General features: G+C 38.7%; 1 protein-coding gene across 11 annotated transcripts in view; it reads left to right on the plus strand.

Moving 5' to 3' along the window:
* MAST2 (microtubule associated serine/threonine kinase 2) overlaps positions 1 to 26,874 on the plus strand; it is a 184,932-nt gene that overhangs the window by 27,860 nt on the left and 130,198 nt on the right. For 2 of the 11 annotated variants that reach the window (XM_063166016.1, XM_063166018.1), the window contains exon 1: positions 20,620 to 20,920. The exons of 7 other annotated variants lie outside the window; for them this stretch is intronic. In XM_063166016.1, coding sequence (XP_063022086.1) covers positions 20,882 to 20,920 — 39 coding nt within the window. In that variant the 5' untranslated portion in view covers positions 20,620 to 20,881. Of the gene's footprint in view, positions 1 to 9,572; positions 9,670 to 20,619; positions 20,921 to 26,874 lie in introns of those variants that run through there. 2 more of the 11 variants (XM_063166023.1, XM_063166022.1) reach the window with 2 other exon arrangements.

The raw sequence follows: 26,874 nt of genomic DNA on the forward strand, positions 1-26,874 counted from the left end.
GGGATACATTATGGGATGTGGTCAGAGCTGTTTCTTCATCTTCAGAGATGAAGGCTGCTGACTAAGCAGTTGGTGCTCTGTTAATCCTCTGATGCCAGACTTGTAAGATTTCCTTGTAGGGTCAGTCTCATCTTCACAGGATAATTTCAAATGCCTTAAGGTTTTACATTTACTTTCAAAATGAGTGAAAGTTGAAACAAAGTGAAATAATTGCATGTTCATTGTAATTGTACACGGTGCCAGGCAGTTAGTCTTTCCCTCATCTTGTTCTAGAAGAAATGGTTAAAGACCCAAGCCTCTTAGAATTTGAATAATGATCTGGAGGGTAGAAAAGCTTGAATGCAAAGATTTGAAACAACTCTCAACTGAAGTATCTCTGTGGAACAACACTCAGCCTGATTTATTGTGAACATTCAGTTCCCCAAAGCTGTGTGGATTAGGCAATGCTGAGTGGAATGGGGAGAATGGGTCATTCTTGTGATGTTGGAGCCTTGGCTTGTCATGTTCTGGGAGCTGGGAACATACAAACCTCACACTGTGGCGTGGTACCTTTGGTCTCCAAGTTGGGGTATGCTTTTTAGATGTAGGAAATAATATTGACTGTTCATTTTCTAAATGTTTGCTTTTTTTATATATTTTAAATTTCATATTAGATATATTAGGAATAGAATCAATTGTACCTAATACATAAAGTTCCCCTAATAGCATATTTCCCCTGTGCAGGATGCTGTATATTAAAAATAAAATTAAAGTGTGTTGTTCCTGGCTAATTGGCTACAGGTTTGAGTTAGTGAGTGAGATTATTACAAGGTGGATGATTCCCTTTGAATGCCTGTGGAAGTGGAATCCGAGGGCTGTGCTTTCCTGAGCCTGTGCAGGGCTCTGTGGAGCTGGGTTGCCATCTGCTGGTGGGCCAGGGCTGGGGACAGGAACCGCGAGCTCCACGATCCAAGTGAGTTTCCGTCTAACGGCGTTAGAACCCCAGTAACCATCAGGGATTTTACAGCAGGGCTCTGTTCTTTCTGGGACCCTGTCCCACAGCAGCCCTTTGTTAATAACTGGCCTTTTTCTTCAGCTGGAGCATGAATTCGCTTTGTAATGCTGTGCTGTGGTTTGCAGCATCCTTTTTCTGGTAACAGAGAGATGATGGTTGGGACATTTACGAAGAAAAAAAAGATTAAAAAAATAACAAATACTATTTGTAGCCGATTCTAGAAATAAAATTGTGAATTTTGGGTGGCGGCTGTGTGAGTTGCGCTGCGGCCTCTGGCCTGGCGGTGGCGCTGCAGCCCCGGGCGTCTCCCGAGCCGCGTTCCCGCCGGGAATGTCGGCCTGGCTGTGGGGCGGGCCGGGGCCGGGGCCGGGGATGGTTCCCGCAGCTGAAGGAGACCTCAGTCCTGTGTTGTTTGTCAGTTCAGTACGGGAATCAATAATTCAAGAGGCCTGGTGAAGTGCAGTGGAGCTAGAAGTTCCAGCTTCAAACCCCCTCCTAGTTACAAAGGGAAATTCCATCTCCGCAGCTTCTGCTTGGCCCCCAGCCCTTTAATGCATTTATTATTTATTTATTTATTATATCCTGTTTATTATTTAGGATCTCTGTGCTCTGCAGGCACCTGGGCAGTGGCTGTTAAACTCAGGGATGAGGTCTTGGAAGGAATGGGGTGGGCAGACACCGGGTACAGCATCTGCTCTCCCACCACACTCTGCATCCACCTCTCTGCTCCCTGTGTGTGCCGGCAGGGATGTGAGTGCATGGAGCTTAGAGTTCCACCTCCTCACAAAAGAATTAGATAGAATCTCTTTTAATTGTAAAATACAGCACTAGTTCAGGGACAAATGATTAATGCCAGTTGTGCATAGTGCTACCTCCTGTGGATACTTACTACAAACCTAGGCTTTAATCTGATGGGAAAACTTCATTTACATTTGTGTCTTCTAAAACACACAGCTGCTCTTTTCCCAGAATGTTTTGTCAGGGATAATGTTACTTTTAGTTTGCATTTTAGGTGGTAACATGTTGACTATTGAAATGTTTCTCAATACAGATAAAAATAGTTTTGTTTAAGAATAATCCTGAAAGTCATGGGTGATGAAGGTCATAAATTATTTCATTTTTTAGTTTATTATTAGGGAGTAGAGAACATTCAATACTTGACTGTACAAGTAGGATTTCATATTTTTATGTTGATAGAAAAGGAAAAGACAGCAGGAACTATGGCTGCATGAGTGAAGGGATTTTATTACTTTATGAAGGCATGGAAATTGCATTTTAAATTGGCAGTTGTAATAACCTGAGTTAGGAAGTAAGTGGATTTCCAAATTAAGAACCACGTGTGAAGTCTAAGTTTATGCATACTAATTAGATATTTGCATGGACATATGCTGCAGGGTCTGTTGGTGAATCTTTGGGGACATTATCAATTTTGGAATTTGGATAGGGCCTGAGAAAGAAGTATGGAGCAAGTTCTAGACATTTGGCAGTGTTTAGAGTGCTTGCAGAGACTCACCTTTGTCACAGCTTTTAAGGTGTCTCTGGTAGGAAACCAAAAATGGATGTGCTGTGACTCTGTGTTTTCATGATAGATTCAGGACACTTGCTTCACACTGGCATCCAAAACTGGTAGTTCTGATTGGTTTTTCACTAGGAAACTTAATTCTGAATAATTCATGTAAAGAACAGAAAAATTTTGTGATAAATTCTGTACTAAAGTAATATTTACTATATACTGCATATTACTAAAGCACAGTCAGCATCTTGCTCTGAAGAAACTTCAGCATATTACTTAAAACACAGTCAGCATATTTTTGCTCACTTCAGTTAAGTGCATTCCACTTTGGAGTGGACGCATTGGCTTAAAGAAGGTTTTCATTTTTGAAAGAAAATGTGAACACCCTCCTGTGTAACCTGAGGCTTGTCATTGTAGGAAATATGAATTCATAAAACTTGCGTTGTGATAATTGTTAGGCACTAGACTGTCAGTTTGAATGATTGCAGTTCTCATTATCTTCAGATGCTGCATGTTATTTTTTTTGTCTGTGAATATGTTGAATTGATTTTTGGCACATGCAGTCACTTCTCTTCCTGACAGCAGCACTATTGTAGGTGTAAAGTGAGAAACTGCTGTAGTGTGCATGGAAAATTAGCTGTTTTGCTTGGGGAGCTATGGGGAACTTAAAATACAGTTATTCAGAAGGTCTTGAACACACACTGTTGAAGGGTGAGGCTTTGTTCCTTGAGTGTTGTTCTGTGGTTCTCAATGACCTCTCTATAAACACATACTGATGTACACAACAAAAGTTCTGGGTTTTAATTTAAAGTAGTTGAAAATCTGCTGTTTTATTTCTGGCAGATATTTCCATAGACAGGCACAGTGAGATGTGTGCATTTAGTATTTTAATATGGCTGCCTTCTGTGGCTGGTAATACTTCTTGAAATAGTTTCCTAGGATGTGATAATAGGAGGATGGGTCTTAAAACATGAAATAGTTTGTTTGCTTAAGTTTCAAGCTGCTTTCTTTCAGAAATGCAAACTGTTTTGAGCCTTAGGACATTTATAAGAATCCCCTGTAGCATTTTGACTGAGCAAAAGCTTTGGACATGCTCTGTAATTAGTAGCATAATCCTCCGTGTTTGGCTGCCACTTTTTGTTTGGTCTGTTTTCCCTGCACTGTGTCACTTTGGTTTATCCAAGCCATGCAATGTGTCTTTCCAACAATCCTTTTCCAGCCCCAGAGATGCAGGGATTGTTTATTTTACCACTCTCAGGACAGTGGGAATACAGAGGTTTGTGTGCATCACCTCTGAAGAGCTGCAGCTCAGAATCTTTCCTAGGAGTTAATCTAAAATCCTTATTGCCGCGAGATTACCAGGGTGGGAGAGGTGAAATCTCTTGGCAGAGATAAGGGTAGCCTTGTGAGTGAAACACAAGCCTGGGACTTATGCAACATGCTGATATGTGAACTTTGATAAGCTCAGGTACAGAGAGGTTCAGTCCCTTGGTCACCTCAAGAGCTGAAAATGAAGCACGTCTGTGAGATTCTGTAAATCTCAGTTTATTAATGTTTAGCAGATGTTTGCAGCTCAAATGGATGGTGCTGTGGAATAATTTATTGCTGCAGTCACTGTATATCGTGTGCCAGGATAATTTTCTTATTTCTGACTGTATTCATATTTAGATTTTCAAGTCAGTTGTTTAAGAGCTGAGGCATGCCATGATTTCTTACCTGCCCTTGCTGGGTTATTATTGCTAACCTGAGCATTTCCACATTAATTGTGAGTTTCAGACTCTTCCCTGGTGGGAACTGCAGAGTCCTTGTGCTGTAAGAGCATCAGGACATCAGGTATGAAGTCAGAATAACCAATATATTACCAAGCTTGATTAAGAGTCAATATCTCTAGTTCTTCCCTTTGTGAACAGAAATTAGGACAAAGGACAAAATAATGGCCAGGCTTCTTCTTCTTTTTTTCCCCCCCCCCCACATTATTTATTATAGGAATAGATGAGAATAATTCCTGTATTGTGGCATTTTGGATTGATCAGAATTCTTTTCACTGAAAGCAGTTGTGGCCAACTAAGTACAAATAATGTCAAATTTGCTGAGAGGGTGCCTTGCTGACTGAGGGGCTTCTGCTTTTGTTGTTTATTGCAGTGACCAAGTTTCCATTAAATAAACAAGATTCTGTGTTCATCATGAATATAAAACACTGTCATGTTGAGACTATAGTGTGAGTATGCAAAAATGTGTCAGTGTGAACTCTCAGCTATTTGGCAAAGGGCAATGTTTATAGAAGAGGATTGAAAGATGTGCAGGGTTTCAGATCTGTCATAAAAGGATGTGAAATGTAATTAACCTAAAATAACCTTTAAAATATTTTTAAGCTTGATAAATTAAATGAGCTGTTGAGATAACTTAATGATAGATTTTAATTTTATACCTTAAATAATATCCCATTAAAATCCTTAAGATTTTGCTTTGTGATGGAATCCACTGAGATTTATATTTTCACAATGACCTCATGATTCAGTAACATTGTTAATATATTTGGTGCATATTTGAGGGGTAAGGTCTAGGTTAATGGCAGCATTTATTCTTTAAGTGCTTGAAGCCTCAAAGCTCTAATTGAAGATTGGAATGTTCAAACCTCATTATTTTAATGTGGTCATACAGTATAGTGACACTTAAAGTAGTTATATGATGAACTCCTATGGCAGGGTTCATAATTTGTCCATGAAAACAAATTTTTATGTGAAACTTCGAATTAAAATTCTCTGCCTTGGAGTTTAAATAAAACATGAAACTTCAGGTCTAACATGGTTTCTGTATTTGTCTTTGCTCAAATTAGCAACAAGCATTTGCATACCTTTAACACAGAGAATTCTGCTGTGAATTGTTTACACAAAGTCACGGTGCATGCACTGAATCTCTCACACAAAGCTGCCTCAGTAGGTGCAGTGTGATGTTTTTGTTTCAGGTGGTTAAGCCTGCAGAGGTACTTTTGGCAAATCTGCATCTCAAATTTTCTAAATATTGGAGTAATTGGAGTAATTTAATGGATGAGCAAGGAAAATACATGCAGTGCTTATCACAGAGTCAGGAATCCAGGGCTTGGAGACAAAGGTCGGAATGTTCATTCCTGCTTGCATTTCATCAGTGCTGCCAGCCTTGGTCAGGGCACTTTGCACACTGGGCTGCCTCCACTCTGAGCTAGATCCTTTTAAGACCTTCCCACCTCTTCAATGTTCCCAAGCTCTCCTTTCTCTCCTCTGTTCTCCCAGAAGTGTTTATTTTTCTCCACGGCTTTCCCTACGCCCAGAAGAAACCTCCCCACAGTAAAATTCAGTTCTTATTTCTTGATGATAGCCAGAAAATCCTGGCTAATTGTGAATTTGGGCTGCTTTATGCACACATATACTTCTACTGTGACCTCTTTAGTCCCTCTCCACTGTCAGTTCTTTGGGCTATGGGCTCCTGGTCTGGGAACTGTGAGCCCTGTAGAGTTGTATCTTGTATTGCAGCTTTACAGCTCCTCAAAATTTGCACTCCCCTTTTCTACTGTACAGTTTCCAGTTCTGGTACTACCTTTATTTCTTTAGTATCTCCTTGCTAACTGAACAGTGTTCTGAGTCATGAGCTTTTGATCCTCAAGCTCTTTGAGTCTGCTCAAATGACAGTAATGCAACATAAAACTCAAATTTGTGGGTATTATTAAATCTATCAATAACTATTTGTTTGGTTTTAGGTAAGGTTCTGATGTTTTGCCTTAAATTTCATCTATCAAATATTTTCTTTAAAAGAAAGTAAAATGTTGCGTGTTATGAATTTCAAATGCATAAATTTCTTATCAAAGTTAATTCTTGAATTTTATTAGAATGAAATAGGCTACTGAAAGGGAAGTTTGGCAAGACAAATGATTAGGTGTTTGAAAGGAAAGAGGAACAATGTAATATGGGAAACATGCAGATCTCTCTGAATGGAGAGGAAAAGAGCTATGTCAGCATTGCCAGATTATATTGACCAGGTATCAGCATCAATCCTGATTAAACAGGCAGCTGTTTAAAGTGGTACTTTTGACAGTGACATCTTCTATTTTCTGTATGATTACTGGCCTGCTGACATGTTTACTTTCTCAATATAATTTACATATTGTGTTTAAAATGTTGCTGACTGAGAAATAGTTGAATTATACAAGGCAGAGTAAAAAGAAAATCAGATGTTCTTATTGCTGATATGAACATGTATGAATATGAGGTAATGCCTACAAAGAAACCAGTTGATTTATGTACCAACTTAATTCTAGAAGAGCACTCTAATATAAACTGAATGGCATACTTATCTTTTTTTTTTTATGATAAAGGTGATTTAGAAATCAGTTTATACACACACACACACACATACATATGTATATATGAGATTTAAAAAGAAAATGGCTGCACGTGTTTGTATAAATGAGAGTTGTTGAAACCCTTGGGAGACCCTGTTCCATGTGGTTTATTGTCAGACAAATCTGTGGTATCAACTTCCCAGGGAAAGTGTGGATTAAAAACAATTTAAGGGAGCTTGGCTATTAAACTTGGGTCTGCAATGAAGTGATATATGTCCCTTACAGTTCTAATTGCTGAGTTTCTCTATTTTTCCATAAGCAAAAGGTGAACTGCTCTTCCCCCTGGCTTACTATAAATTGCAATAATTCCAAGGGGAATGTATGATGGTGCTTAGTTTCTTCAGTGGAGTACATTAATGATGCATGCCTTTCCATCTGTTTTGGATTTCTTTTTGTCCCATTATCAACAAAGATTGAGTGCAATCTCCATCTGAGAATAGTCATGGACAGCTGTTTGTAATGGTCAGATCCATTTTTCTTTGCACATCAGGAAACATCCCCAATGGTTTGGGTGTTCAGAAGTAGGTAAGCACTATTTCACATTCTGGAGCAAGCCATGAAAGGTTGTTTGAACTCCATTTTGTGTTACGTAAAAAGGATAAAGTTGATTTAACTCCATTTCACCTAAGATATATTATTGAACTTATGCTTTGTATTATAAGCTTCTGTTCTGTGTTGAATCCCCCAGTTCAGAGTAGTGGAAAGCATATAATGATGTTCACTGCCCATAAGTGTAATTATTACAATACTGTATGTTTTACAGATAATTAATCCCATAAAATGCTCAACTTCTGTCATGGCTATGCTGAAGACTGCCTGTCTCAGTCACATGCAGTTCTGTGTCCATTATCCTGTCCTCAAACTGCATGGGAAAGGTTACGGAGGCTGGAAATGTGGCTGGGTGGTGCTGCATGTTTAAAAGACCCTGCTCTCTGCTCCCTTTTGAAACAGGCAGAGCACACACCACCAAACAGGCAGAGCACACACCACCAAGCCTTGAAGCTTGCTTCTCATTAAGATGTATTAATTGTGGGGCCTGTATTACCCACTGCATGGCAGGGGATGCTGACTGCAGTGTGCTGAGGAGGATTGGGCACCCTGGAACAAAATTTTAGTGGGAGAATTCACTTGCTTCTGTGCAGACTGGGCACATGCCATGATGAGAGCAGACTTTACACGTTCATTGATGGTTTAATTAGAGAGATCATGCTCCAGCAAAGATCCCACGGGAGGAGGAGCTGTTTGTGTCCTTAGGAGTGCTCAGTGATGGTTTAAAAGGTAATTTAAAAAAATCACCCTAAGAACTGAAATAGAAATAGAGGTATGCAAAGCTAAAAACAGTAAAAACACAACCTGCTTTGAGTTTCAAAAAGATGAACCAATTTAGAAAGAGAAGCATGAAGAACAAGGACCATCAGTGAAGAGACCTGGATCTTTATAGTCTTCACAGAACTGAATTAAGGACCATTCCTTCAAGGCAGCAGAGGAATGCAGAGTTCCCCTATCCTATCTCTGAATAAAAATTAAGAATGGTTAAAAGGAAAGCAGTATGGTGAGGAACAGGCCAAAGCAGGTTGTTAATTCAGTGAGTAAAAGGAAATAATGACACAGTTTTAAAATAATTCAAAGATGAAATGTGTGAACTACTATTTGTGCTGTATAGGCAATTGCTTAAAATAGTCTGAGGACTGGAAAATGGCAAATTGAGTACCACTATTTGAAAAAAGGGTTCCATGAGAGATTAATGGAGTTAGAATTGCAGATGTTCCCTTCATGCTGTAGGTGCCTAAATCTTAATTCCTGTGGGTGTAATTTACCATTTGGTTGCATTAACACGGTACATGCACAGAGCAGGTCATTCAGATCACCCTGACAGTGCTGACCTCCCTGTTCATTCCTTGTTAGAATTCATTTGTCATCAGTGGCTTTACTTTTAGGTCACCCATTCAAATAATGGAATCACAGAATGGCTTGTGTTGGAAGGGACCTTAAAGGCCTTTTGTTCCACCCCCCTGCCATGGGCAGGAACACCTTCCACTGGACCAGGTTGCTCAAAGCTTCATCCAGCCTGGCCTTGAACACTTGCAGAGATGTGATATCCACAACTTCTCTGAGCAACCTGTGCCAGTGCCTCCTCGCCCTCATAGTGATAATAATTTCTTCCTCATATCTAATGTTATATGCATGGCTGTTCTTTTGACATAGAAAGGTCATATTCCCTAGCAATTCTTCTGACAGCTACTTTTAAAAATTTGATTGATTGGCAGGTTCTTAACCCAGAAAGTTTTATAGAGATACATTTTCTTTAAAAATGTAGTTTTCAGTCAAGCTGTAAGCTCTGAACAATTCAGATCCTGATGTTTATATGTTTACTTGATCAGCAGAGACAGTCATTTAAACAACCTCTACCTCTCCCATCCAAAAGCTCCGAAGAACTCTTCTCAGAAGCCACAGTGATTTATTTACAGCATTTTTTTTCTATGAAAATCTCAATAACTAATGCTATGATGCTTCCCTATTTGTTCTTTGGAAAAGCTGATAGAGGACTGAAATAATTATTTTGCCTTGGACATTGTCCTAGCTGCTCTGAAACCTCCTTGATAATCTGCTTACTTGTTTGGCTGGGCAGGACTGGACTTTGGCTTGTTCTCTGCTTCCTGTTGCAAAAGCAGCTTTGGTGGCAGTTCTGAGAAGGAAAGGGAGCTGCTAGCGTGGGAAATTCAGGAGCACAGGACAGAGCAAATCAACTACAATCAACTGATAATGCTGATGTCTGATAACTCAGAGGTATATTTAGAATGCTGCTGCTGTTTTCATGTTTGTCTTTTGTTGTCCATTGCAGCTCACACTTTCATTTAGTTGCTTTCTACTTCAGTGACTTGGAAGGAAACCTAAGGAGACAGGGGTTTCTTCAGCTTCATTAACTATTCTGGAAAGAGCTTCTCCTTGCCTTGAATTCCACCTTGCCTGTAGACATTTGTGTTCTGCAATGAGATCATTCTGTCAATATAGGCTTGTTTACTTTACAACTTCAGCAGTTTTGGGAGGCTCCTTTCAATACTGAAACATCCACCTTTTGCACTAAGAGGAGCATGGGACTGTGAATTACAACTGGTGATTGTCAGTGTTTCTTTCTTCTAGAAAGACCTAATGGTTTAGTAGAATTGAATTCTCTGTTTTCTAATGTAGTTTCCTGTGTTAATTGGTTTCTTGCTGGATCCTGTCAGCCTCACTGTGATACCAGCCTTCTGAGAAGCTTATTTTGTGGATGCACTGAGAAAAGGCTCTCCTCCTTTCATGGAAAGAATTTTCTCTAGGGATGCTGCCAAGTCTCAGAAGACCAAGAAATGATATGGTTTTGTATTTAAGTGTAATCAAACTGGCATTCATGATCATTTTGTCTCTTTAGAGCAGGAACGGCTCTGTACATGAATATATATTTTTGGCATTGGCTTTAACCAAAATTGAAAATAATGGTATAAATGATCCTGACTGCCAGAAACACTGAACAGTGGTAGGGAGTCAAAGTTTCTCCAATTGTTCCTTCTTTCCTGGTAACTTCCAAGCCGCTGGCCAATTTCATCCAGGCTTGAAAAGAATAAGAAATGTCAAAAATAACTGTAATTGCAATACTGTAAGAACTGGAAAGTGAGTGGGAGACACCCCCTCACATTCTCTCAGTGACAGTCAGTTTGTTGTTTATTGTGGTTTGGCAGCACTGGTTGACACTCAAATATGACAGTGCTGGATTAACTGGGGAGGTGCTGTCTCCAGCTGGGTGGAGACCAGAGGAGGAGAGCCAGAGTTACCTCTGTCAGGGCTATGGGAGGGAGCAGGAGACAAAAAGCCAAACTCAAGTCTGTAAGAAATTGGGCATCTTTAGTCCTTGTTGCTGAAGAAGCAGCTTGTTTATACTGCAGTAATGAAAGAATCTGGCAGCCTTCTGTTTGCAAGAACATGGATGTTCATGACCTAACTCTGGGCAAGGTTGAGAGGGCAGCTTTTGAAATGCTTCCCTGTGGTCAGTTTGCTGTGGGAGGAGTGGTGGGGTGCTTCTCCAGGAAACTGAAGATCTTTCCATGTGGTGGCCTTTGCAGTGTCCTGTGTTTGTTCCAGCCTGGGGCTGCACTGCAGGGTCAGCACAAGGAGTGATGGATGTCTTCCCTGGGCTGTAAATCTGACCTTCCAGAAAGGAGGGAAGGGAACCCTCACGGTTCAATTGTGCATATTGGAGCTGAGCATACTTGTGGCATCATCTGCAGTTTATTTCTTTGCTTTTCACTACTAACAACATTACAAAAATTAGTATTCTACAAGCTTGAAAGACAGACTATTATCTAATTGGCTTTTGGTTAGGAGGATACTGATTTCTAGGTCAATGTAAAACAAATGAGCATTTAAATTGAAGAGGAGCAGCTGTTCCAAAGCCCCTTTCCACAGTGCCTGGTTTTGTTAAGGATAATTATGTCTAATTTTAAATTATGATAGCTTTGAGTATTGAGCTTTGCCTTGTTACATCCACTAGCTCATTCTCCTTCATCAGTAAGAATGTTCTATCATGGAGCTGGGTTTCTGACTGAATTTATTTTTCTGGGCCTTTTGAATTGTGAAGAGAAATACAGCTTTAAGGATGGGGTTTTCAACACTTTCATGCCAATGTTACCACACTCACATTTTATTTTTCAAGGTCTCAAAACTGATACAGTGTGTCTGATTCCTGTGGAAAGATACTGCTGGGAAAATACATATTTATGTAAATGTGTAAGATTTTTGTTCATATTTTTAGCTTGACTATGGAAACGTCAGACTCTAGTGCTGAAAAATCCAAGAAAGCTCTTGTCAGCCTTGGAAGGAAACATATGCTAAAGATGTCCTGTGGATTACGTACTGCTTGTTTCAATTAACACATTGATATTCTCTGTCACTTCTAGAGACAAAAAGCCCAGGTGACAATTCAAATGATGCATGAAAATAACATTTCAATTTTTACTGGTGAGCTCAGATTTTTTTTTAAACAAATAACAAAAGATTTCAACTGTTTTGGTCAATGTTACATTAGTAACTCAATAATATGTCTGAATTCTTTAAGGAACATATATTGTAAAGATGCTGCAGCAATGAAGCACATTTGTTTTCTGAAACATTTGCTTCTGGACTTGTATTGTGTCACATGTAAGAGTTTTGTGTTTGAAATTAATTTGGAGTAAAGTGTAAATGTATCAAGAAATGCAAAACGTATATATTTGACTTTATTTGAAATCCAAGCATTTTTTATCTGCTACTTTTATGAAAGGAGACATGTTTTCACATGCCTTTTAAAGTAATTATTGTCACACTTTTCTTTTGAGAAATATTCTTTGAGTCTTTTAAGCCAGCAGTTTTACTGTCTTCTGTTTCTTCTCTCATGACTGAATGTAAATGGTTCTATTAAAAAACACCAAAAATGTTCAAGAGATTGCCAAATTACTATTATGTCTCTACTCTTTTTAAAATGAAAAATAGCTTTCAAATGAAAAAAAAAAAAAAACATGAGAACTCATAAAAATGGGAGGTCTGATGCAGATCCTGGTAAAAAGGGAGAATTGAAAAAAAAAAAGTTATCATTGTACTGTAAATCTTTGAAATCCTGAATGAATTTATTATTTTTACCTTTATTCCTGGTTTTGTTCAAGTTTAGTGGATAAATGTCAGAAAAAAAGGATATCTATAAAAAAGCTTTTAACTTGTCCAGCACTTTAGGGAGATGACAAAATTGTGAGAAATCAATAGCAAAGTTTTGTCTGAGACCAGAAATGGAAGAATAAAAACCTGTCAGAATCCATCAGTAAAAAACTGCTGTGAGTTGTCTCCCTGGATATCGATGTGAGCTTAGTCAGGTATAAACAAGGAGAGTAGGAGAGAATAAAGCCCTCTAGTTCCAAATGTTTTGGCTTATCTTCAAGTATTTATTTCAAAGGTAGTGTTTGATGTATATTATGTTGGTCTTAAGCGAGCAAAATGGTACAACCTTTGGAGTCTTGTTTAAGCACTTTAATGTCAGCGGGAAACCAAGGTAAAATTCATGGTATATAGAAATGAATTCTATGTAGATTAAGTTGGAAAAATATATGCAGTGCTGTAGACTCTGTTCTGAGCAGAATAATTAAAGAAAAAGCAGTTGTTGAGTTTCATGGCATTTTTCCTAATGGGTTTTTTCTTAATGACAGCATGAATCATTATTTGTAACTATTTTACCAGTGTAATAGAAGAGGTTCCTTGTGTCATGAAAAATCAAGTGTTTGTTTTGAAGAAATGAGCATTCAAAATGACAAATATCCTACAGATACAAGTGTGAGGAAGATACAGTGAAATACAGCTCGATTTGGTCTCACACCTCTGCAATTTCTTGTCCTTACAACTCTTTAATTGAAAAGCGCCATCTTTCTATTAAAATTGTCTAGCTTGTACTTCAAAGTTAAATGTGGCTTTATTGATGAAGTAAGAGTTGGAAGCAGAAGTTTGGGAGGAGTTCACAGAAAAGGGAAGTGTGTATATGCAAACCAGTGCTGCTGTGGTGAGGCTGCAGCAAGGCCAGTGCTGGTCAGGGGTGTGGATAGTGGGGTAAATCTTTTGTGTGCAGTAAAATTTTGGGAGTATTTATCAGTAAGTGTGTTTGCATGAGATATGAGGTAATGCATCTGTAATTTGTAGCTTTATAGAGCTAGTTTCTAGGGCAGAATAGCTTCTGGGCTAACTGGATTCAAAATGTCTTTTTCCTGTGGGATTCTTGAAACTACAGCCTTTGTTTCCATAAGCATTTCAGTAAATGTCAATAGCTTCATTTGGGAAACACACAAGTTGGTATTGAGTCCTTGAGCTTTGGGTTTGTTGCCGTTCTGATTGGAATTATTAATTGCTGAGGTTTAAGTCCTAATGTCTGAAACATGAGGGTTGTCTTATAATAAAGTAAGAGAAACTTGATTTTGGTAGTCATCAAATGTTTAGTAAACAGAAATGATATTTTCTTCAGGTTTAAATTTGCAGCCTATACTGAGAAAGGCTTTTCTGCCTATCTAAACCATGTTTCTTTTAAAAATGGCATTGTGTTTGAAAGGTGGCATGAGAGAAGCTGCTTTTCATTCTGCTCTAATGGCAGTTCAGCTCCAGAATATGAATTTGCATAGTGAATCCAACTTTTTCTATAAATATGAAATTTAATTGGAGATTCCTTTCCAAAGATGTTAGCTTGAGCCAAGGTTCTGCCTGGAAGCTGGTGTCTCTTCTGCATGTGCCTCCCTGTTTCACTATGGAAGCAGTTGTTCTGTAGATGAATGAACTCCTTCCTCCAGCCTTGTCGGCAGCAAATTTACATTTGTATGGAAGATGAGTGGGAGTGCCGCCTTTCATAAGGCATTGCATGTGGGGGATGGGGCAGTCTGGCCCGTGAATCTGAACCTAACAAACCGGGAACAGACAGAAAGAGTGCTGTGAAAGCCTGAGTAGTGTGTAAACCTTGAGGATCTTCCACATTTTTTCAGTATTTCTTTTTCAGGGACCAAGCTTCGTAAGCGGTGGCTCAGGATGAGTTTCTGCTGCAGTTCATTGCTAATGCTCAGCTTTGCTCCAAAGGTCTTACTTTATCAAACTGAATCTTGTAAATAGGCAAGACATCCAGAAGAAATTCAGACAAGCTGTCAGGCGAGTTTCCTTAGGTTGGCTGCCAAGTTGTTGTTTTTCTTTTTTTAAAAAACAAGTTACCTCATCAGCCTTCCTGGTTTCAGTATTCTGTCAGTGTATCTCGAAGAGACACATTTTAAAATCTCCAGATAAACACAGCTTGATCAAAATAAATAAAAAAGCCCCAAGCACTTAAGTTTCAGTTTGACAGCGAAACATTTGGCTCATTTTTTTTTTGCACAGATAAATGCTACCAGAGACTTAAAAAAAATGTCACTAAAGTTGTCAGCTTTTTAAATTTTGGAAAGTGATCTTTTTTTCCCACCAGACAATATGTTATGTAAGGAAATGTTATAGCTTTAAAGTTTCCCACAGCTTGATGTCTTATTGCTTTTAGTTTTGATTAAATAGAGTAAAAACTATAATGAATTAGGAATGATGAAATTCATAATTTACATTATGAAAAATGTAAATTTTGAATCTCAGTATTTTAGATCAGGGCATTGGTTCAAAAAACTCCTTGATAATACAATATGTAATTAAAACCATTGCATCTTGCTGCAGAAAATTGAAAAGCTGTTGGTCTTTTTAGCCTGATTTTTGGATGGGAGCACTCTTTGTGTGGCAAAATGTGAATTGGTGATCATCACAAGATCATCCTTTTGTGCAGTGCTGCTGTCCTTCACACCCTGTCTCCAGTGATGGGGCCCTGGTTGTGTGAGAGACTTTCTGTTGTTTTTGTAGTTATTATGAAATATCAAAAGTTTCTAAGTGGTCAGTATAAGTGGACTTGGACCTCTGGAAGGACCTCCAAATTCTCTGGAGTTATGAATTTAAGGAGTGCAGCTATTGTATTTACTTAAGCTATTCTAGACAGCACAGACATTTTTGATCCACATATGATGATTTGATGGCCAAGATGACCTTTACTGGTTTTGCTTTTTTGGTAATGGAAGGTTTCAATTCTGATGCAACGGTATAAACCACAAAAGATGTCAGGATGCAGTGCCAAGAACCTGAAATGACTAGGAAGTCGTAGCAGAATTATTTGCCTTATTTTAATTTGTAGTTTTTTCACAGATGTGGAGTGATACCTGAAATTCACTGCAAATATCAATTACAATTTCAGATAGGTAGTTTATATTCAGCATAGAAAGTACAATATGCAAACTGAGCACAGCTCAGAGATGAGCCACGTGATTCTACACAGATATGTCTTTGTGCATATGTAAATGCACTCTGATATAGTAGATACAGACTCCATTCTTATTTATTCCCCTTTGCAGTTGCTTTGGTGAGTAGAAAATGTGAGTAATAGGATAATAGCTTATTCAGGAATTCTCAATTATGGTTCAGTAAAATGTATTGTACACAGGAGCAATTGCACAACTTCTAAGTGACTTCCTGTGGTCATTGCTTTTCTGACTGTGAAATTGGTCTGTCCTTGGTCGTCTTCCACTGATGCTATTTGAAAACCTGTGGGCTGCAGAAGAACTGAAAGAGTTGTTGTTTTGATGATGCTGGAGTTAATAATGGAAAACTCCTGTCATTTTCACCTTGGAAATGTTCTGACCTCTCAGATTTTTTTCTTCCACAAGACAGAGAAGTGATAGATTTTGGTAGCAGGCAGTGGAATGGGGTCTGAATCAGCATGAATGAGAAGAGATTTCTTCTTATCAAAAGACATAAAATGCTGTCCGGAATCCAAGCACAGACCCCTCCTAGAGACCTCTGAGAAGTAGGGTTGTTTGCTGTCTACTGTGTAAAAAGTAAAATTCTAGGTCCTCTTAATATTCTTCAATGTCTTGTCATACATGTGGCTTTTCCTGGGATAATTAAAGGAGATTAAGTTCTTAAAGTCTTTTAACACTGCTGTTTTTCTACCCTGGAAACATTTTATTTTGGATCATTCATTTTATCAATATTAATTTCAAAATGTAGGCCAGAGACATGATTTTCCATGGTGATGTCATCAATATTGTATCTAGAGACAATACCACTGATTTATGATGTGTAAGGTCTCTTAGTCTATTCAGAGCTTCCTTGAACTGTCATAGCTACACACAATTTTTAGAATTACTTTTTAGTTTACGAATTCACTGTTACACCTCGTTCCTTTTTGGAGTTTGGGTGCCTTTTAGGATGCAGGACACTCCTGTCTTGGGCAAGCACTGCCTTTGGGCTTTTTACTTAAACAAAGCCACAGAATGGTTGCACTGGCTGAGCCCAGTACCTTATCTCTGATTGCAGGTGTCTAAGGCAGAGTCTCTTCCCAGAACACTCGCAGCTGTTTGTGACTCTGGGTCAACTTCAGTGTGTTTCCCTCTTTTAAGAGTTCTTGGCAGATTCTTCAATGCATTTGTCCAAACACTTCTGCCCATGCTTGTGATTCTTTTCCCCTCCAGCCTTTTACAGCCAGAAATAGCCCAATGTGACTGTTGTGTAAAGCAGTAACTCCTTTTGTTTCTTTGGAAATTGCTCTTGGCCTGGTTTAATTCACCCCAGTATTGGCAAGCTGATAAACTGCCCTTCCCTACTTACCAGGCTAATCCTTGTAGGAACATACTGGAAGTTCATGGCTGTTTCCATTTCTTGATGTCTTCAAATCAACATTCAATTAAGAACTTTCTCAGAGCTTTTTCAGAGCACTGCAGCTAAACAGGAATTGGTTGGATTATGTCCAGGAAATCCCAATGCTACACTACCCTTTCTCTTTCCCTGTTGCTGCAGAGCAAAGCAAATTTTCTCCAGATTTGTAAATTTGATGAAGGGAGGAAGAACTGAGTTAGGAGCTTACTAAAGCTGTTGGTTAATCAACTTTAAAGTTCATCTTTTAACCACCTTCCTAATTTTTTTAAGTGTAGTTGAATATTAAGGTAGGTACTCTCATTCTTAAAGGATTCAAGTATTACATGACCTCCTTATTTTGAGTTCCCCCCCCCCCCCCCCCGATAAATAGGTTTTTTGTTAGACTCTTTCTTGGTGTTGCCTGCATCTGGAGACTGGGAACTGTCTTCTAGAACTAACTTTTTATATAATTGATAAAATTACATATTGTGTCCTTCAGTTTTTTAATATCCTTTAGTAATATATCCTTTAATGGAATGCCTTATACAATACTTTCTCATCACTAATTGGAGACTTACCTGCATACCTTTTAGGATGTTAAAATCACTGTCTAAGGGTGGCATAATATTTTGGTGAAATGATGAGTAAATTAAAATTTCTAAAGGTAGGATTTAGTAAAAAAAATTTCCATGTCAGAGAGTTGCTTTGAAATTCCATTTTTCCTTTGCTTGTTTCAGTTTGATCCTAAGTATTTTCTCCCATCTTCTTTCATCATTGATTTTCTGTGGTAGATTTTGGGGAAGGAAGAAAAAAAGAGAGTGGATTAGTCTTAACAGTTAAACAGGAGAGTAGAAAAGTTGGTTGCCCCATTTGTGATGTTTTTGGTGGTGGTTTTTGATCTGACATTTAAGCAAGCACTGAAGAAGGGAAGGGGACAGGGAAGCTGGAGGAAAAGCCATGCCTGTTTTTTTTCCAGCAGCCCCACTTGGCTTCTCTACCCCAGAAACTGGGTAAGTGTGGCAGGCAGCCAATTTGAAAGCATCCTTCCCAAGAAATCTTGAAATTTGGAAGAGAACAGATGATTCTCATGGTATTTCAAGACTCATGCCAGGCTCAATCAATTACAAATCACTTGTGAAGACATATTGAGAATTGGCAATGTCTGAATATTACGGTAAATAATCCAGGAAGGATTAGATGTATATGTGCCAATAAGAATGCTTCCAGTTATGTTATGGAAATAAGTTATGGTTATATACTACTGTTATCTGCCTGAAACATTTTCATTTAGTTGTTGATTTAGGAGGAGAATACAATGGGAATGGTGTTGCATGATTGTTAAGATGCCTTGATTCCTCTCACAGAATGTGTTGTTTAATGCTGGTGCCTTTAAAAGAGGTAAGATCAGTGATCCTGTTAGTTCATGGTCTAATAGAAATATTTCTAAAATCTATTGTAGACAAAATAAACTGCAAAGTGCGTGTAATGTATGTTAGCATGCATGCCAAAATGTTTTGTTTCTATGAGATTTTCTTAGGTAAAAATAGAATTTGTATGGTACTAATGTCTGATAACTGAAGTTAGTATTTTGTATTTTTTCCTGAGGAAGCTTACTTCATGGCAGAATGCAAGAAATTGTATTGAAATCCATCATGAACATTATTCCGGTGAAGTCCTATGATCATTTTACATTCCTGTATGCTTTTAAACAGCTTATTCTGGTTTTTTATGTCGCTGTTCCCCCCGGTGGCACATCCTCAAGTTCTCCCGCAGAGTTTTGTGGCTGGCTCGCAGTTCCCCAGCCCCATTTGCAAAAGCAGATGCTGTTCCTTTAAAATGAAGTGGCTCATGGAGTTGTTTTCACTAGCGCAGGTTTTTATATGGTACAGTAGGCTCCATGCAAATGAGCTCTGCCCTCTCCGGAGCGCACAAAGGCGCTGCAGCCCTCGTTCGGCATTCGCTCGTGTAAATCGGCAGATGGATGGAGGCAGGCACGGCAGCCGCAGGATTTATTAGCTGCTCTCAATAAAAGACCACACTCGCTCCGCCGAGGATCAGGGAAAAAGCCTGGTGAATGGGATCGAGTTGTATCTGCTTTCAGCTGACTTTACGATGCTGTGTTCAGCTCATGTGACTCGGTCACTTAGCACGAAGATGAGCTGAAGATTTCCGTGTAAATCTGCGCTGCTCTGAGCGCGGCCAGCCCCGTGTGCTCGGCCGGAGGCTCCTTTGGGCTCGCAGCTGTCAGAGCTGCGGGGACAGCAGCGCTGCCCGGGCTGGGCACACCTGAGGATGTCTGCCTGAAATCCCCTCAAAAACACAGCTCTCGATGAAGTTTGATGTGTGTATCTCATGAAATCCTTCAGAAGTTAGGTTCTTTTTAAATACAGTGTTTATATTCAGAAGTTATAAATAGACTCTCTTCCTAAGCTTCTATCAGGAGATGAAATCTGTTGCTTTAGCTTTCTGCTAAAATATTGAAGGTCATTGCGGCAATAGGCTGTTCATTATATTTGCAATACTTTCTTTTTTCCTTTTTAATCTAGAAAGGGCATGTGTAGGACAAAGGCTTCTTGACATGCTCAGAAATTTAAATGATACTGGGATGAACATACCTAGATTTTTGGTTTTACTGAAATGGTGTTCGGTATAGCTAGAATCATTGTTGTTTTATTTTTCCACACATGCTGTGTGCTCGTGTTTTAAAATGGCATTGGCATTACGGACCTAAAGGGGCAAAGCCCTTTTTGACCTTGCTGGAGTTGTGTGTGTGAAGGGAGCTGGAGAACAGAAACTGCAGGACAGACTGAAAAAGCCTCAGCTCAACTGTGCTTTTTCATTTTTTTTTTCCCCCCTGCCTTTTTGCTATGGATGACGATGAGGGAAGGGCTACTTCAGACAGCTCTGTCAGTGATGAATAGATGAATGAATTCTTAAATGTTCAGGACTTGCAACATGTGTTCCAGACCCTGCAGCACATGAGAGTCGCAGGATCTCAGCAATGAGCTGAAGAATGTGCCGTGCCTGCTGCGTGGAGGAGCCCAGCATAGCTCAGAGATAGCAGAAACAAAAGAATGTGTGACAGTATCTGAAGAATCTCACAGTTGCTTTGTCTTGCAAAGGAGTAAAGGAATTTTTCAGAATTGGGCAAAATAAAATTTCCGTGGCTTTCATAGCGAGATTTTTCTGTATTTTCGGTGCCAGTGTATCGTCCTGTGTGCCCACAGTATTGCTTTTTTAGTTAGCGTGACTGTGTATTTTTTAAAGGAAATGTGACCTGGATTTTGTGAGCTTATTATACACAGTAAATGAAGGCAGCTGTTTTAGCTTACTGATCCCTTAAAACAGCTCGAGTAAATGGAAATAAAGCAAAAATGCATGTGTATGGGATCTGAATTAAATTCCACTCTTTGGCCTTCTGTGGAGTTGTGGATTATTATTATTATTATTATTATTATTATATATTTATAGACAGTTGTGTGTATGAGGGGAGTGAGACATCCAACCTTGAAAAGATTTAGGAAAGTCGAGGAGATTTTTTCATATGTGACCTGCTAAATCTGCCACAAAGAGGCAGACAAAATTACACAGAGATAGTCAGAGACTGGGCTGCAGCTCTCCCTGACAGGCAAGTGAAAGACCATGTCCTATTTTTAGCAAGTGGACGGAGGGCGAGTGGGAGGGGGAGAAAAGTTTGAAAATAATGGACTTCTTTAACAGTTAGAGAGCAAAGCTAGTGAGAAGCAAGTGAGCTTTAGTGATCAGCAGTGGAAATATGGATGATTCAAGTATTCTTCGAAGAAGAGGGCTGCAGGTAAGTGTAACTTCAGCCTTCTTTTATTTGTTCTTCTGCTTGTAATGTGACAGTCTCATAAAAATGCTGACAGTTGTTTGGTGTGAATCAGGTTGACTGAGAACATAGCAATGATACTAGAATTTGAGTTTTTGTTTTTTTACCTAGTGTATATTTTATAAATTAAAAGCAGGATTTTGTATACAGTAATAAAATAATATTTTAATGTCTTGGATTATATCCAATAGTTTTGTGACCATTCCTATGGTAAGAAGGGAGGTATAAACTATGAGGCTTACCTTATTTTTGGGACTTCACTTTTACAGATTCATAAAAAAATCTGTTACATGACTTGTCAGATTTGCCTTAGAGTAGCCATTTTACTTGAGCATTAATTAAAAATTAAATGTCAAAGCAGATTGAATATTCTCATTTATTTTTGACATATTCTTCTTTACTACTTCAAATGCGCAGTAATGCAAAACCAGAATGCAGTTCAACAATGCAAATAGTATTTATATTTTACTTTCAACAACTATCATTGTTGCAATAAATACTCTAATTTGTTTTGAACCTAAACATCCTAGTGAAGTTTTATTTTGTGTTCGTGCTGTGGAAGCTGGACTGGGTTGCACTGGTCTGACAAGCAGTAGTCTGTGCCAGTGTCAGTGGTGTGTGATAACTGGACTGATGCTTATGGAATAAAACTGCTGGAAGTGAGTGAGCTCCAAAATCTTGTGTGAGATGGACAGGGAATACATTTGTGCTTGAGAGCAACATATTCTTCCCCTCTACCCCCCTTTCCAATGTAATAGGATGGTATATAGCCTATTACATACTTGCTAGCATAAGTAATTGTTTATAGACCATGAACGTTGCCTATTAAATTAACCATGTCTGTCCCATTGTTTAACTTCCTTTGAGGAAAATAAATTTAATATTTTAACATATTGCTATTCATGCCTTGCTGATGCTTTAAGGCAATTACAAAGTAATTGCTGCCTTATGTGAATGTGTTCTACATCTCACCTTTCCATTTATTTATTTATTTATTGCTTATTAGTATTACTGAAATAGCTTGACACAGTGTGCTGCATATACCTTGGTGACAGTGTATTAGGATAGTGCATTTCCTCATCATAAAATTAGCTGTATTTACTTTCTGTATAACTGAGTATATAGGAATAAGTAAGATTATTTGGGGGTGAATTTTTGGATAAATTGATATTTATTTTCAATGTATCTAATTAATCACAGTTTCATAAGCAAGAAGATTGTTTCTGTCCACAGATAATCAAAATTTTTTTAAAGCCATTTATTGCTTTTCAGAACCTAGCATTTCTTGTGGATGTTTTATCTGTTTGACATGCCAGGGAGTGGTTCTCATGGTAATTCTTTAGGGGAGTATTGGAAAAGGAAGGGAGGGTGGAGGAGCCCAAATGTCCACCAGTGTCAGCAGAAGACACTGCTGGGGATGCGAATGCATTTCCCTGGCTTGACTGTGTAACATGGTGAAATTCCCTCATTTTGGTGGCCTTCAGTATTTGCTGTCTAGATGTGGTGTTGTGTCTGTCCACAGTTGGGTAGGTATGTGTAAATGTGTATATATATATATATATATATATGTGTATATATATGTATATATAGGTGTAATCAATATCTACATCAAAAATGCTTCAGGAAATAAGAATATAGGCTAAAAGGATAAAAAGGATATCAGGAAATAAGGCAGATGTCCAAAAGGAAGTTAATGCTGGATGATTTTTTTTCCCCTCTGTATTTTGGAGTAGAATTTTTGGAAGAAATTGTGGCTTGGAAAAGTGACCCTTTTATAGTCAATTTCAACTTCAAAAATCAGGAAAAATTAAAGAGCTGTTGGGACATTGCCAAGGCAATATGTTTAATTACTTCCCTTGAAATGCTGTGTTATACTAGCTTGAAAGGTCACTGATGAAAAAAATTGGTTTCTTAGTTCAAGCTGGATGTTGATGGCTTTTAAAATGAACATCACAGCCCAAATAAGGTTTTCTAATCCAACCTCTCCTCTCAAATCAATGCTAATTCCAAAGTTAGATCAGGCTGCTGAAGGACTTGTCCAGGCTGGTTTTGAATGTATCTAGGGATAGGAGGTTTTGTAGCCTTTTTTGGCACCTGTTCTGGTACTCAATCAAGTGCACTGTGAAAATCTTGTTTCCTTTATGTTTCCCTGCATGGCACTTTCCAAATGCACACATATGTTTGCCTTGTGCTCCCTTTTACCTCCATCACCTGAAATGCTTGTGATACCAACACTGTGATAAATTTGTCTTCTTGGGGAACTCTCTCAGGCCTGATCCCTGCAGGAAATAGCTGTGGACTAGAGGGAACAGATAACCTAAAGGAGCAGGAATGTTATAAATATATATATACATGCAAAGTCAATATAGTGGCACGTGGCCCTTCTGTATCACCTTCTTCATTTGTTCAGTTCTGCTTTTGTTGCATCCTGTCTGGTGCCACAGATTTGGTCTACAAATTTGTAGCGGTGAAATGCGTGGAAATTTAAGGTCCAGGAGAGGCAAATCAGATTTCTGTGTACATGTAACTGTATATATTTATATATTTATAACATACACACACATATAGCATGCTCACAGTGTAATGTAGCTGTGCAGTAGTATTGAGAAAAGGCTGAGAAAGAGCTTCTAATAATAGCATATTCCTTTAATTTCTAGGCTTTCATTTTAGGTAATGAACTTGGACTTTTGACATAAATTACTGCCTAGGGACCGGTGCTGAGTGGTGGAACTGTTTCTGCTGCTCCATACAGAGATGTGTATTGGGATTTCTAAATTATTTGGTGTTACATAAAATACATTGTGATGTAGCCACACATGTTAGGAAGCTACCTAGATTTGTTATTGTTCCCTGTACATTTGTTGTAGCTGGTATTTTGGTGCAGATCATAGCAGTAGTACCCAGTGAGTCCCTATGAAGATGAACTGGTGTTTTGATCATCCTGCACTAGAAAATGGTGGGGTTTTTGGTTTCTTTTGCATTGCAGGAGCTGGTGCATGTGTGCTTTTACTCATCTCACACATGCAAGAAATTGGAGATTCTATCCCCAAAATCCTGATGAGTGAATGCAAGTAAGAAAAGTAATGGAGAGTGTGATATTCCAAATTTCAGACACTTGCACACAGTTTATATTCTGCATTTGTGCTATGTAAGCAGTATTCACATGTGGCTGGACATTATCACCACAGCTCCCTGCATCCATATTTCCTTAGAGTGTGGTATCTCCCTTTCATTTTCTGCTGAAACTTGGGCTAACTTCAACTAGGTAATTTACTTTGTGGGACCACTTCTGTGCTTGAATGTGCTTATCTTGGCTAGTGTTTCTACTGCACAGCATGTTTGGCTAAAATATAATATACCAAAAACCCCATGCCTCCTAGCCCACCAGAAGAAAAAATCATTAGTTTTAAAGATAAATCTAACATTTTCCTCCTGGGGGCAGGGGAGAAATAGGGCATAGAGAGTATAATCTGAGTATTTGGTGGACTTGTTCTTGAGCTGGTTTATTTTACTCTAAGGACTGAGCACTTTTTTGTTTTGTTTTATAGGGAAAGGGAATCAGAAAATCAGTGGAATCTCTAAGCTTGAATATATTTAACAATAGGAGGCTGACTGCACTGTACAGTTTAAGCCTTCTCTGACACACCTTTGGCCATAATTTAGAGACCCTGAAACTTGACTAGCTCTTCAATTTTGTCTCCTAAAGAGTGTCTTTTAGAATTCTTGAAGACTTTTTTTGCTGGCTACAAAGATCATTACAAGATCTGATAAAAATGGTGTTAGTAAGAATGTTGCTTTTTTACTGTATTTTTATAAAAAAAATAAAGTAGAAATTGCTCACTAAAGGTCTGTAAGTTGTTCACAGTCAAGGGAGATGCTAAATGGGAACTCAAAATTTGATTTTTCTGTTTTGCTGTTAAAAAACTTCTGAAATACACATTAACTGAATAATTATCTACATTTCAAACTGAAAGTTACCTTAGGAAGTTGAGCATGAAGACAAATGCATACATACATATGTAATGATCTTCAGATGTTACCAGTCTCTTGGATTTGAGTTTTTGGAACTGTGTGCTGCAGGGGAGCCTGCCATGGGAAATATATTAACAAGACTTATTTCATACTGCTCACAGATTTACCAGGAACTGAACCCACAGGTCAGATATCTGCTGAAGAGCTTCCAGCAGTGATGATGTAGGCAGTCACCACATACACTGACATCTGAGGAAGAGGTGATAACATGAGAAGATAAATAAAAATGATTTATTCAGATACTGAAATTTTAAACTCATGTTAGCATACCAGAAAGTGCATACCAGTTTTCTTTTTAAAAATATTAGTTAAAGAAAAAGATTTTTTTTTCAGGTTGGTTTCCAAAAGAAGCAAGATTTATGTTTAGGCTTGGTTCCTGTTCCCTTGGTAAATTTCCAACACCTGAAATTAATTAAGAAGACAGTCTAAGTTGTTTAGCTTCTGTGAAAATTGGCAGCTGACAGGAGGAGTGGGATGTGCATTGGTGTTACCTGTGTGGAGAAGGGAAATGGCCTTGCTCTTGTGCAGAGGCTGGGGGTGTCCAGCCTCTCGGGGCAATGTGCTCTGTCTTCTGCTGAGGAGGAGAGCTGGAGAACTCTGACTGCAGATGAATGGCTTCTAGAATTCATTGACTAGATCAGCCATAAGCAACTGGTTTTGACTAAATTCAGTGGGAAAATGCTGTGAAGTTTTATTGTATGAGTCTGTTGTAATCTGGTGCTGGGATGCTGTGTGTCACACCATGGGAAAATGGAATGTTGTGAAATCTGTGTGGTGCATCTCATTATAGGACTGAGGAGTCATGCTCAGACAGGTGTGAAGCCTTGTGGGTTTTTGGTGATGTCTTTGGGCATGTGAGCTTTCTCACTGGTTTGGTTTCTCAGGATTGGTGCTTGTGGTCCACTTGGCTATGGGGTAGGGAAGGGAACCAATTTTGGGGGGACATGAGCTTCTGGCATTCACTTTGAGGACACTAGAAAATGTACCAAGGCAAAAATGAGAAACCTTGTCAGAATAAAAAGTCCTTGAAACATGGACAAGGAGAAAAGGTTAAATGGTTTGCTCAGGCAGAAAAGATGGCATTTAGCTGCTGTCTTCAGGGTACTGTTAAATTGGTTTGATAATTTGCTGTAGTTAATGCTTAAATAAGTGCTTTCAGTTTGTCAGTAAGGACATTGTGAATGCTTGTATAACTGCATGAAACTATTTATTTTCAGGCTGTGAGGAAAGATAAAAATACCAGTAATTAATATTCTACTACCTCAGGAAGAAAGGTTTTGTTAGCAGGTGACTGCATGAAAGAATGGATGTATGTGTGTGAACCTGAGCTGAAGGAAATGCTGGACAGAGGAATTCTTCCCAAAAATAAACAGCAGTACCTGTTTCACACATTTCATTGGCTTGCGCATGTCAGCTGGACTGCCATGAGTGGTGTTTGCTGCTGGTGGCAGAGGTTGCTGTGTAGGGAGTGGGAGTTTCTCCTCCTCACCATCAGCCACTTGGAGTGTTCCACTGGTGTTAACATCGCTGCATTTTGTACTTGCTTAATGCTGGAAATCCCAAATCTTAAAGGGAAACCAGCTCTCCAGCCTAGCAACACAACATAAAGCTGCTGCCATGCTGCAAGACTGGTGTTTAATCTGCTTATCTTTAATAGTCTTCACTGCTTACACAGACCCACTTACCTCTTTAATGAGAAGAAATGTCCTGCAGTGAGGCACTGTGTGTATTTTGCTTCTAGGCTTATGTCATCAGCCTGGAAGTTGAAATTGGTTAGAGCATATTTTATTTTCCTGCTGTCAGTTCTGCTGGTTATGGTTGCCTCTTCAGTTTCTCAAAGACATTGAAAGATGGTATAGAGTGTTTTTTTTCTTTTTGTTGTTTTT

The sequence above is a fragment of the Melospiza melodia genome, chromosome 11 (assembly GCF_035770615.1).
Source record: "Melospiza melodia melodia isolate bMelMel2 chromosome 11, bMelMel2.pri, whole genome shotgun sequence".
Classification (NCBI taxonomy): Eukaryota; Metazoa; Chordata; class Aves; order Passeriformes; family Passerellidae; genus Melospiza; species Melospiza melodia.